This window comes from Prionailurus bengalensis, chromosome D1 (assembly GCF_016509475.1).
Source record: "Prionailurus bengalensis isolate Pbe53 chromosome D1, Fcat_Pben_1.1_paternal_pri, whole genome shotgun sequence".
Lineage (NCBI taxonomy): Eukaryota > Metazoa > Chordata > Mammalia > Carnivora > Felidae > Prionailurus > Prionailurus bengalensis.
This window is the reverse complement of record NC_057346.1, coordinates 40,317,147-40,330,421: the sequence shown is the minus strand read 5'-3', so window position 1 is coordinate 40,330,421 and position 13,275 is coordinate 40,317,147. Positions and strand designations below refer to the sequence as shown.

Genomic DNA, 13,275 nt, shown 5'->3' with positions numbered 1-13,275 from the left:
ATTTTTCCTATCCAATACATGCTTCAGAAAGAACGCCACATGTGGGACAGCAGAAGCACCTTACTGCTTCTCAATATTTGTTTGTATGAAAACCTAATACCCTTGATATTTAGTGGAAGTGCTATGTGTGCTGAATGAATGAGTAACATGTGAATTTATTCTAGGCCAGGATTTTTCAAACTCTAATCAGGAACCATTAAAGGGGCTATGATATCAATTGGGTGAGTTGAGTTGTGAATATGTTTTTTCCTAATATATAGACTGGAATAGAGAATATCAGGGGACACTGTATGCAGAAAATATGTGTTTTTATTTAGCCTTATACTTATTTCAGTTATTTACATATGTGTGAGTGGTGTGTACCACAAAAACGCACATACACACAGACGCACATACACTTATTTCTATGATGGTTTTTCTATAAAACATTTTCCTTTCTTACTATAGGTTCTAGTTTGAAAAGTTAAAAAGCCACTAACTGGAACCAAATAAGAAGGCACGGTAACTGTGCTGGGGAAAAGGTGAAGGGGTATGGAACAGAACTCGTGTTTCGGGCTAGTAAAAAGCAAGCAACATAACAAAAGTGAACAAAGGAAACCACAACAAAGAGAAAGATGTTTGTTCCTATGATGTATATACCATCACTCAGAAGGACACAGTAAGACAGAACCCACATAAATACTCTGTGCTATTTTAAGTCCTCTTGTGAACTTGTTCTACCACCATTGATGCTCAAATCTCCACACCTTCCCTTACAACATTGACTAGAAATCTTCACCTGATGGCTTACATTCCAGAAATTGCTATTAGAGGAGGTAGAGAGACATGTAATCTAGGAAGATTTTACAATGAATGTGGCATCCATGCTCCAACATAAATACTGTTCGTCTGCCAAATTCCACATTCCAGTATTTTCTTCAGGCTAATTTCATGCACACTTTTCCTATTTAGGACCTCCTTGATGGTAAGAAGAGTCTATAAGTTAAAGTAGTACACAGCAATTTATGTCAACCCCTGGGACCACGGTGTGAAGAACAGAATCTACATAAAGTGATATGAAAAATTCTTCCTATAGATCCAGACAAAAAGAAACATCCTTTTATGGCCTGTGTAATGTTATCATGGTGGCTTCACTTGTATAGTGTTTTTAAATCAAAAGGTTATTTCCTCTTGGTTATTTTGCTTGCAACTGCACTGTGCCTTTGCTCTTCAGAGGACACATTCCTTCCTGGGTGGCAGTGTGCTGGGGGTTCTCAGAGGATGGGCTAAACACAGTGGGTCGCTCTGAAGTACCAGTTTCAAAGGTTTTTTGGAGGGAGAACTATTTTTACAAAAAGCAACATCAAGATTATGATTATGTAAACAGAGCAGGAGCTGATACTATGCTTCAGGCAGGCTACTTGGGCAAGTCTATTCTCAAGACTCCCAAGGGAACACTTTTGCCTTTTTCTCTCCACTGTTAATTGGATTACGTTAGTGGAAGTCTTGGAAAAACACTGCTAAAACATCACTCAACTAGGACTAGTAGTGGTGCCTTGGTTATATTATCAGGTAACATGGGAAATGCTATTAAACCTAGATTCCTATTTAGCAATCATTTACCAAGGGCCTCTTAAATGCTGAGCAATGTGCTAGATCACGGAGATACATCATCAGCCTAAAAGATGAAGGGTTCCTGCCCTTACAGTGCTTATATTTTAGCTCAATTATCATCTCTAAGACACATTCTTTGCTTAAAAATCTAAATGCGATCCACTGAACAATACAACTCATAACTAGTTTTAAAAGATGTCACCTCAAACAATAAATAGTTAATAACCTGGAGCCTCTCTAATTCATACTTTCTTTATCCCGGGGATGCTTTCTAATTCAATATTTTCTTGTAGGAATACCCATTATGAATTCTGACAACGTAAGTCACATGACATCAAAAGCCCTTTACAGCTCCTCATAGCTAGCAGCTACGGGTTCCCTAGGCTCTTACGACAGCCATCCGCTTTTATACCGACAGTGATGAGTACACTGCACATTCTCAGACTTCCTAGGCCTGTATCGTCCTAAGCACAGGGAAGGAAAGGAAAAGACTCATACAGAGCACAACAAGAAAGAAATCTTAGATATAATGCCATGATCATTCCGGTCCAAACTCCTCCTTTTACAGAAGACTATCACTATAACAAAACAAGCATCTCCTCAGCAGTGTTTCTCAGTCTTAGCTATTATCTTAACTGTCCCAGCTGCAAAGACCATAATGAAATGGACAGTAGGCCACACAAGGCTTATCTCCACAAGGAGAAGGAACTACCTAACACAACTTCTCTAAAGGTGAATAGCATATCTTCACTTGCTTTCTGTTTCTCCCAGATCTTTGTTTCTTAGGATATGTGTAACTAGCCTTTCTTCTAAATGAAAAGTGGGTGACTTAGCTAAGCTTTCTTGAATAGAAATGATGATGCAATGGTCCCTTTTTAATCAAGACTTGCAACTAATTCTGTTCTAAGGGTAAAGCCATAGCAATTAGGGATAAGGTGAGAGCAGGAAGGGGATGTGGAGAAAGGGAAGGATTAAATAGAACTATTGCAGGGACAGTATCGCTCCCACAGGATTTAGTGAATACCAGAAGCATTCCCTACTCATCTTTCCCACTGTTCCTTCACCATGCTCTTAACTCTCTGGGGACAGGAACATCTGAACTTGATGTGCATGCTCCCACTTCAGTCCCTTCTCTCTGAGAAGAATTCTGAGATTGTTTCCACCTACATTTTAGTTTTGACATTGAAAGTCGTCAATTTTATTTATAAAAATTCTTAACAGTTATTTATCTTTTTGTTGAGAGAGAGAGAGCGAGCAAGCATAAGCAGGGGAGAGGCAGAGAGAGGGAGACAGAAGATCTGAAGCAGGTTCTGCACCATGAGCACAGGGCCTGATGTGAGGCTTGCACTCTCGATCATGAGACCATGATCTGAGCTGAAATCATGAGTCAACCACTTAACTGACTAAGCCACCCAGGCACCCCTGTATAAAATCATTCTTAAGATTTATTCCAAATATTATTCTAAGTGCGGAAAGATATCACTGTTTTCATTATATGGTATCTGAAAAGAGGACCTATGATACCATAATTTTTAGCCTGATTCTTATATTAAGCTGTTTAAGCTGCTAGTCCATATTAAATTGTTACAAAAAGAGGCGTATTTGGAGGAAACAAAATTATATAATCAACTATAATGTAGGTTAATGAAATAAATGCTTAAAATTATATATCTTGTTTGTAGTCCTGTCTCTAGCCTGAAACAAACATTTAACATTTGAAACAACATGCTTCCATCTTGAAATACATTTATAAAATGGGTCATGGCTAAAGCAGAACTATAATTTTAAAAAATAAACATACTGCATGTGTGTCCCTTGTGCAGCCTGGAAACTATTCTAGGTATATTCTTTCTACCACAAATGGCTTCCTATATGCATTTGGTCTTACAACATTTTCAACTCCAATAAAAACCCAGGACTTGTCTACTGAATGGTAGACAAACTCCCAAACTACAAACAGAAAGCCAGAGTATGTAATATTTAAAAACATTTCAGGTTTCACAGACTTCTATCCAAGCAGCCTGAGCAGTGTGACATTAATTAAATCAGCAATTTAAAATTTATTCTTTGTATTTATCAAAACTAAGGAGTTATCTTCCATTTTATAAATAAGGGTGCACGTCTACATGGTCATCACTAGCAATAGCTTTTAAAATCTCCAGGGACCAATCTCTGGAAGAAGGAAAAATCCTATATAATTCTTCATTTTGCAGAATACGGTTCTAATATTAAGATAATATTTAGATGCACCATATTATATTTTTATAATGTGTCCTACTTATGCTCTGAAAGGACTTGGGGTACGTACAAGATTAAAGCTTACCAGTAAAATAATGAGGGTCATAAGTGATGGGTTATTTTATCAGGAACCCAGAGTGTTGGATTTTTTGGCATCATGTACATGTATTACAATTTTTATTATAGTGAGTCCATATTAAAAGAATCCATGTTTTACTTTGATATTTTACTCAAATTTGGGATATCCTATAATTTTTAATCTTTTCAAAGAATCTCAAAAGGACCTATAAAATACTAGATGGTCTCCGAAGATTGTGAAATCACAATAAAATAAGAAATCACAAATAAGGTTATACAAATAAGGAATCACAAAAAAATTTTAAATGTTTAAACCATAAATCCAAAAATACATCTTTGTCATCAAACATTGGTAAGCTATATTTATAGAGTATACAAGCTAGGATTAACAAAATGAGGTCCACCTACCACACATCCTGGGGAAGATTTAAAGTTATGCTGCCTTTAATTTCATCACGGAAACACATATATCCTAAAGTAGCTAATGTTACATACAAAGTTGTAACAATTCCCATGCCAATATTCAATGCTTGGGGGAAGCGTTTTGATTCTTTCATTTGATTTTCCAGTGGAAGGACCTACAAAGAGAATGTAGGTAATACAAGTCATTTAAAATGATCTGTCTTATATATACACAAGTATACATATATACTTGTCTTACATATACACAAATTAATCTTTCTATAGTTTATATGCAAATTTTATTTCCTTTTAAAAAACACATAATAAATCACTGAATATTTTTCTTGGTGTTATATATATTATTTACACTACAGATTTTTAAATCCTTAAAAAGGTCTGAAATCAGCTCTTACTAAGCAAACCTGTCAGGTTTTTGTAAGTAACTTCTTATTTTGGAATAACTTCAGATTTACAGAAAAGTTGCAAAGACAAACAAAAAACTCCCATACACCCCTGACCAGTTTCCCCTCATGTTAACATTTTATACTACTAAAGTACATTTGTTACAACTAAGAACCAACATTGGTACATTATTAAACTCCAAATTTTTATTTGGATTTCATTAGTTTTTCCACTAATGTCCTTTTTCCGTTCCAGGGTCCCTTCCAGGATGTCACATTGCATTTTGTCACCATATCTCTTGTCTCCTTAGTCTTCTCTTAACTGTGATGGATTCTCAATCCTTTATCATTCTTCATCATCTTGACAGTTTTGAGGAGTACTGATTAGATATTTGGTATAATTTCTCTCTACTGGGGCTTGTCTGATGTTGCCTGATGTTTGTACACTGGGATTATAGATTTTAGAATAAGATTCCACAGAAGTGAAATGCCCTTCTCATCACACATACTATCAACATGATTTATCACTGGTGAAATTCACTTTGATCACTTGGTTACAGCAGTGTTTGCCAGGTTTCTCTGCTTGTAAAGGTCTTTTCTTCTTTCTCATCATACTCTGCTTGTTGGAAGCCAAGTCACTAAATGCGTCCCATAATTCAGGGACTGGGGGGGATTAAGCTACACCTCCCAGAGAGGAATACCTACATAAGTGATTTGGGAATCCCTCTATGTACAAATTTACTTAATTGCTCATTTATACTAGTATGCATTCATGTATATTGTCTTATACTTTGGGTATGAATCCAAAGCATTTATTTATTTTGTTGCTCATATTGTTCCAGCTTTGGTCATTGTGAATCCCATTAGGTTCTCATATTCCTTGTAGTCCTTTGACATGCCTCTGTTCTTTTGTTTTTTGAGCACTTCCATACTTTTTGGCACTACAAAACGCTCCAGACTCATCTTGAATTTCCTGGTTTCAGCCCCAGAATCAGCCATTTCTCCAAAGAAATTTCGTTCTTTTGTTGTAGAATGGTACTTAGAAATCAAGATCTGGGTGCTGAGTGGGCTTGTAGTGACTGTGTATCTCTGCTAATAGGACTTCTTATCTGATGGTGCTAGGAAATACATGTGTGCATACTAACCTATGTATATTCATGTCATAACTGCTTCTGTATCCATGTGTATCTACTGTGTGTCAATTTTGTGAGATGAGTAAGTTATGTTTATTATGTAAAAAAACCTTTAAAAAAAAAGAAAAAAAGGCTAATTGAAGTTAAGCTACTTTAGGCAATTCTTCAGAGGTTCTGGCCAGGTGATCTGATCATACAGTAAAAGACACTAAGAAATAATAACAGCAATTATTTACCAAGTACTTACGATTTACCATTTTTTAATTGAGATAAAATTGGCATAAAACATTATATTAGTTTCAGATGTACAACATAATAATTTGATATTTGTATACACTGCAAAGTGATCACCACATGTCTAGTTATCATCCATCATCATACAAAATTATAATTTTTTTTATAATGAGAACTTTAAAGATTTATTCTCTTGGCAACTTTCAAATATGCAATAAATTATTACTGCCTATAGTTGCCATGCAAAATTTACAAACCTTTAGCTAGACTCACCAGTTAAAAAAGAGAGAGAGCACAAATAAACAAAATCAGAAATGAAAGAGAAGTTACAAATGATATTACAGAAATACAAAGGGTCATAAGAGACTACAATGGACAATTATATGCCAATAAACTGAAGTAGGATAAATTCCTTGAAATATATAATTCCAAGACTGAATCCTGAAGACATAGAAAATCTGAATAGAAAGATTACTAGTAAGGAGACTGAATCAGTAATCAAAAAAACTTCTAACAAACAAAAGTCCAGGACCAGATGACTTCACAAGCGAATTCTACCGAACATTCAAATAAGATTTAATACCTATCCTTCTCAACTTCTTCCAGAAAACTGAAGACGAGGGAACACTTCCAAACTCACTTTACGAGGCCAGCATTACCCTAATATCAAAACTAGACAAGGACACCAAAAAAAAAAAAAAAAAAAAGAAAAAGAAAGAAAGAAAATTATAAGCAATATCCCTGATGAACACAGATGTAAAAGTCCTCAACAAAATATTAGCAAACCAAATTCAATAATACATTAAAAGGATCATACGCCACAATCAAGTGGGATTTATTCCCAGGATGCAAGGAGGATTCAGCATCTACAAATGAATCAACATGATACACCAAATTAACAAAATGAAGGAAAAAAATCAAATGGCCATCACCACAGATGCAGAAAAAGCATCTATAAAATTCAATATCCATTCATGATAAAAACACTCTACAAAGTATGTACACAGGCAACATTACTCAACATAATAAAGGCCACATATGACAGGCCCACAGCTAGTATCAACTCAACAATAAAAAGCTGAAACTTCTCTTCTAAGATCAGGAAAAGTCAAGGATGGCCATGCTCACCCTTCTGTTCACTTTAAGAGCTCCTTCAATTCCAAATGACAACCCTGCCAGGTAGAGTACTCCTGGTTATAAGTTTTTGGTTTGTTTGTTTTTTTTTTCCTTTCAGCACTTTGAATATATCATGCCACTACCTTTTATTCTGCAAAGTTTCTGCTGAAAAATCAGCTAACAGCCTTATGGGGGTTCCCTTGTACGTAACAAGTTGTTTTCTCTTGCTGCTTTAAAAATTCTCTCTTTAATTTTTGACATTTTAATTACAATGTGTCTCTGTATGGGTCTCTTTGGGTTCATCTTATTTGGAACTATCTGTAGACCTGCATGTCTGTTTCCTTCTCCAGGTTAGGGAATTTTCCAGCCATTACTTCCTTGTTATTTTTTATGGCTTTTTTCTCTTTCCTCCTTCGAGGATTCCTATAGCGCAAATGTTATTCTCCCAGATGTTATCCCACAGCTTCCTTAAACTTTACGTTTTCAAAGTTGTTGTTTTTTTTTCTTTTTCCTGCTCCGTCTGGGTGAATTGCATTGCCTTGTCGTCGAGGTCACTGATGAGTTCTGCTTCATCTGGTCTGCTGCTAAACCCCTCTAGTATATTTTGCAGTTCAGTTAGCACGTTCTTCAGCTTTGTGACTTCTGTTCGGCACTTATATTTTCTCTCTTTGTTGAAGTTCTCACTGTGTCAATCCATTCTTCTCCCAAATTGCATCAGCATCTTTATGACCATGACTTTAAACTCTTACCCACTAATAGATTACTTCTATTTCAGTAAGGTCTTTTTCAGAAGTTCTGTCTTGTTCCTTCATTTGGAACACATTCCTCCATCTCATTTTTCCTGACTTTTTGTGTTTGTTTCTGTGTATTAACTGAAACAGCTACATCTCCCAGTCCTGAAGGAGTGACCTTGTGTAGGAGATGAACTTCATCATTCAACCTTGACCTAGGTCTTGGCTGTCTCTTGAACCTTTGTGACTGTCTAAGCAGCCTGATTTAATCTTGAGAAGTTACAGTTGTTGAGGGCGTGCCAAGACCTGCCAGTGTTCCAGTATGGGGATTTTAGTCAGTACTAAATTTCAGAACAGTTGAAAGCCAGATTCCTGGGCAGCAGCGTTTAAAGTATGGAAATATACAGTCTGTAGGGCTATAATTGTTAACCCTGCTGGCCTCTAGAGTAGGAGATCTGGAGGGGTCCCCTGGATAACAGTTGCAAAAATTGAGGCTTCAGACAACACTCTAAGCTCCTTTCTGGGAGGTACCACCAGGCTGTAGCAAGGCCAAGGGAGAGCACAAGACGGTGTCTCCCTGTGTTCCCTCAGAGTGCTTTGGTAGCCTTCAGATGCATGGCAAACCTGAAGCCTGTCCCTCAGGTTAAAGCTTCAGAACTTGTAAATAAGCCTTTTTTGCTGACAATGGAACTTTTCTGACAATGGAACTTCAGAACTGGAGTACATTTCAGTCAACTGTCTGTACAGCACCCTGGGAATGGCAGCCTGCCAAGAACAGTCTTTCCCATTGTTACAGTCCCATGGGGCCCTGGAACATAAAACCTCCTAGCTACCAGGGCCAGGGATCAAGGGGTGTCCCCTGTGTGGACTACACTTGCCCACAGCCTTAGTATGGCAGGGGAATAGCACTGGGGGCAGGGCACACCCACCATTGTTAGCAAGGCAGAGGGAGGCTGCTGTGTTTTTGAGTGTCCTCCTGTGCCAGCATCACAGAGGGAGCCTGCCAAAATGGTGCCCACCAGTGCCTCCATCCCCAGAGAAAGTCCCAACATGTCCCTGCCTCTCCAGAAGATTCTTTAAGATTCACAAATAAAATCTCCTCCACATATAGCCTAGGCACTTTTCAAACTGCAGCTTTTAGGCTAGGTTCTGGGGCAAGTGAGTCCATATGCGAGCCCTTTAAAAAGGAGTTTCTCAGATCCTACAGTCCTCTGGATCCCACAGATGTAAGCCCCACTGGGGACTTGTCTCTCCAGTGCAGGTCTGAAGGGTTGGGATGCCTGATGTGGGTCACAAACCCCTTGCTCTTCAGATAAAAGCTCCCTGTATTGGGTTGCTGCACTGGGGATGGGGTTTTTGGTGAAACCTCATCTCTGTCTCCCTCATCTGTCTTGATGGGGTCCTTTCATCGTCTGTTGTGGAGGAACTCTTCAGCTAGCATTCAGTTCTTCTTCAGGGGGATTATTCCATATGTGGCTGTTGACGTGGTGTGTCCTTGGGAAGGGGGGAGTTCCGGATCTTCCTACACTGCCATCTTGGACCAGCCCCTGCCAGGTATTTTTCTAGATGCTTTGAATGCAGCATCTCATGTGGTCCTCAAAATAACACTATGAGATAATAACTCTAGTAATATCTCCACTTTTGAGGTAATAGGTCCATATGGGAATATTAACTGGTTAACAGAAGAGAGAATAATTTGGATGCTGTAAAGATCATCCAGACCTGAAATAAAGGGCTACAGTCAAGAATGGTGCCGGTGTGGCTAGAAAAGGAGAAAGGGAAGGAAATTCACATTTAGATAGGCTCCTTCATATTTAGATAGGCTCCTTCACATTAGACAGCATTTGGGTGTTTCAAATGTATTTTCATTTATGGGGAAACAGGAAAGAAAAACAGACATGCCTTCATTACTGATGGAATGGGGGAACCAGGGGCAAAGTGAAAGGAACTGTTCCAATGTTTCAAGCTTGAGCAACTGCAAAAAAAAAAAAAAAACCTGAAAGTAACAGGACATGAGAAAGTGAAGCTGGTTTTAGATAAGACAGTCTATGTAGTACTCTGGAGTTGCTGAACTTAAGATGTCAGAGGAACAACTTAACTGGAAATGTCCAATAGTTAACTAGAGCTTGTTGGTTAAAGACATAAGGGAAAACCTGCAGTTATTTCTGTAACAGTGATAAGTGGAACTGTAAGAATATGTGAGAATTCTCTAAAGGAGAATTCAGAGAGACAAGGAACGCAAGCAAAATGCTGTAAAATTGTCTTGTAGATCTATTTCATCTGTAGTTCGCATAGATGTATAAGTGGTTTTGCTCCTATACCAAACCATCTGACAATGGAACATAAGCTGCAGAGCAGAAAGCAATCTTCTATTTTCCCCAAATCTACACATTTCAGGCTTTAAATAGACTGGAAGCATCTTGAATGGAAATATTTAAGATCTTAGAATCCTCAGGGTACTTGTATTTCTTGGTATTAGCTTTATGATATTATCATTTCTCAAAACAAATATGACACGTGCAAATCTAAAGGGAGAATTTATATTTGATTCTTCTATGTAATGGCAACTTTGTAACAATTTCAATCCACTTCAAATCATCTAGTCTATAAAATATGATGTTTGGGGCTTGTCTGAATGTAACTTGGGCTTGGCAGAGTAGATGGAATACAGATAAAACAAAGTCGGCCATGAGTTGGTTTTTAAAGCTGGGTGATGCTTATACAAGAGTTCATCATACTATTCTCAAGATTTTATATCAGGCTTGCAATTTTCCTTAATAAAACATTAAAAATCATCTAAACTAAACTATAATTCAAGTCTACCCTATCAAACTGCAAATAGTGTTCTGGTAATGAAGAAAATAGAAACAAAAAAGAAAAGTGCATTTTAAATGTAGTCTGACTACATAAATCTTTGTGTTAACTTAAAATTTTTATGAACAATAATAAAGAACAAATCCTTACCACTCCTATGCCTTCAAAAGCAAACACAGCAGTACCAAAAAAAAGTGGGTATTTTTTCCAACCAGCCACTATTGGAAGATTGTGGGGATTTGGCATATTCTGGAGAAAGAAAAAAAAAAAAAAAACAAGAGAAGTTACATCTTTACTTATTTTAAACAATGTAAAACGAAAGCGTGACATCATATACTTCTGAGCTTCACAGTAACAAATTTATGTTATAAAAGTGAATAATTCTTTCAATAAACACTTTAAGCATCTATGTTAAATGTAGCCAAGCTGTTAGAATTTCACTGCCAAAGCCATTGTTTCCCTCATGCCCACACATTCCATCTGAGCTCAATGCTCCCGATTACCTGTTTCCACCTTCAAGTCCCAGGCTGTTCACACTGGGTATGGCTCCTGGCACAACAGGAAATAACATAAGCATACTCAGTCTGAACTGAGTGCCATATAGTCAGTTATCAACCACTGCTCATGGTGTCCAGTGAAATTCATTTTCTACTCTGTTTTGCTCTTTCCATCTCCAAGTCACCTGGTTCCTGATTTTGGCTTTCTACCTCATAACTCTGCTGCTTCCTCGTAAAGGTCTCCTTGATGCAGTGTCTTACACTTTAACCAGCCAGTTGCCATTACTCTTATTATTCGTACATACTCCTTGACCCTGGCTTTGATTACTCAGCCCCGACCCACAGCCTTGTTCCAACTTTTGCCATCCGGAGACTCACAAACTGTACATCTTGTTCAAGATCTCTGGTTCCACAACGACTATATCTTCCAGCTATCCCAAGTCTGCTTCCTACTCTGTTTACCACCGTGTGTTCTCTGCCCTCCTTAACTGGAAGTGGAATTCAAGATCAAGAAAAGAGGATGAAAAAAATAACCTGAAGTGTAAAAGCACATGGATAATTTGGGTAATAAAGAGGTCTAGAATATCAGAAGCGTAGGGAGACTTGTGTGATATAATGGTTATCCATGATGGAAAATACAAGTTATGGTCAAAATGAAAGGGATATTTAAGTGTTTGGGTCATCTGAGAATATCTGTTATTCAAGACTCACACTGTTCCCTCTACCTAAGGAACTACCTTTTCTGCTCCACTAATTCTTACATGTTCAGGTAAGAGGTCGTGAACTACAGCCTTATGAGATGTTCCTGCCTGTTCCCTTCCATCTTATGTACAATAAGAAAATGTCTACAGGTTTTAGAATTCAGGGCAGGGGGAATGAAACAGACCCATCATAACAGAGTTTGTGACAAACTGCCAATGGAGGTTTTAGGACAATTGCAACAGCAATATACAAAATGGATTGGCTCAGGAAAGACTAGAGCAGGCATTCTTGACCTTTTCTGAGTCCTCAGTCCCTTAGAGATGAAAGCTATACACTGCTCAGTAGAAGAATGCATATATACATACAGAGATGCTAAATCTTGCAAATAATTTTAAGGGATTTGCAGATCCCCTGAATCCCATCAACCAATGTTTTTTTTAAGGATAGTCCTTGTAGGGTTAGGATCCCCAGACTTCAGACAATGAAATCAGCTGAGGTTGCATACTTCAGACAGACAGGCTACAGATTAGTAGAGTGGCAGTGAATGGAAGTGGTGGCAGCAAAAACAGGTTCAGAAGTCAAAGAAAATTATAAAACTACATCTCGAGACTGGTTCAAATCTTATAAGAATAAAGAAAACACTAGTGAGTTCTTTGTTCCCTGTTACACAGTGTACTGAGGCACTCCTAAATCTTACAACTCAATAGGGTAGGTATCACTATCTTCTGCAGCAGTGTCACAAAGCCCAGAAACAGATTTACCAAGATTCAAAACCAAGCCTGAAGACAAAGCCTGCGCTCTGTGTCACACACTCTGCCAGCTGAGCAGGAGCCCCAAGTTTACTGATTATCTCCTGTGTGCCACATGACGAAGTAGGGGTCTTGACACATCATTACTTTTACCTCCAAAGTGAACAAAGAATTAGTTATAAGAACCATAGGTTAAAAACGGTTAAAAACATGTTATACTTACCCTAACGACATACTGATAAATTATCACAAGACTGACAGCCATGGAAAGGTTGGCGAGGAATGAAAGCACAAACAGATTCTTTAGCTCACGAATGAAGACCAAAAGAATTATAAATGGAAGAAAGCAAAGCATATATATCCTTAGGTCAATACTTCTTCTCTCACATGGATTTGATGAATTGGTACTATTCAAAAGTAACACTTTACTCTCCAGGAATCCTTCATGAACCTACACAGGATTACCAGGAGAATAAGGAAGAGGGGGAGAAAAAAACTTTCATCAACTTATAAGTGACAAAATATCAAGAAATTACCTATACACTCTATGATAATTCCTTTACAATAAATGTTTATATTTTTTCAAG

The 13,275-nt window shown here is 37.7% G+C and overlaps 1 protein-coding gene across 2 annotated transcripts in view; it reads right to left on the bottom strand.

The window, feature by feature from the left end:
• Positions 1-13,275, bottom strand: part of SLC36A4 (solute carrier family 36 member 4) — a 50,750-nt gene that overhangs the window by 14,212 nt on the left and 23,263 nt on the right. For both annotated transcript variants that reach the window (XM_043579954.1, XM_043579955.1), the window contains 3 exons: positions 12,912-13,139; positions 10,891-10,989; positions 4,318-4,487 (listed from right to left, as the gene is read on the bottom strand). In XM_043579954.1, the coding sequence (XP_043435889.1) occupies positions 4,318-4,487; positions 10,891-10,989; positions 12,912-13,139 (497 nt within the window). The remainder of the gene's footprint in view (positions 1-4,317; positions 4,488-10,890; positions 10,990-12,911; positions 13,140-13,275) is intronic.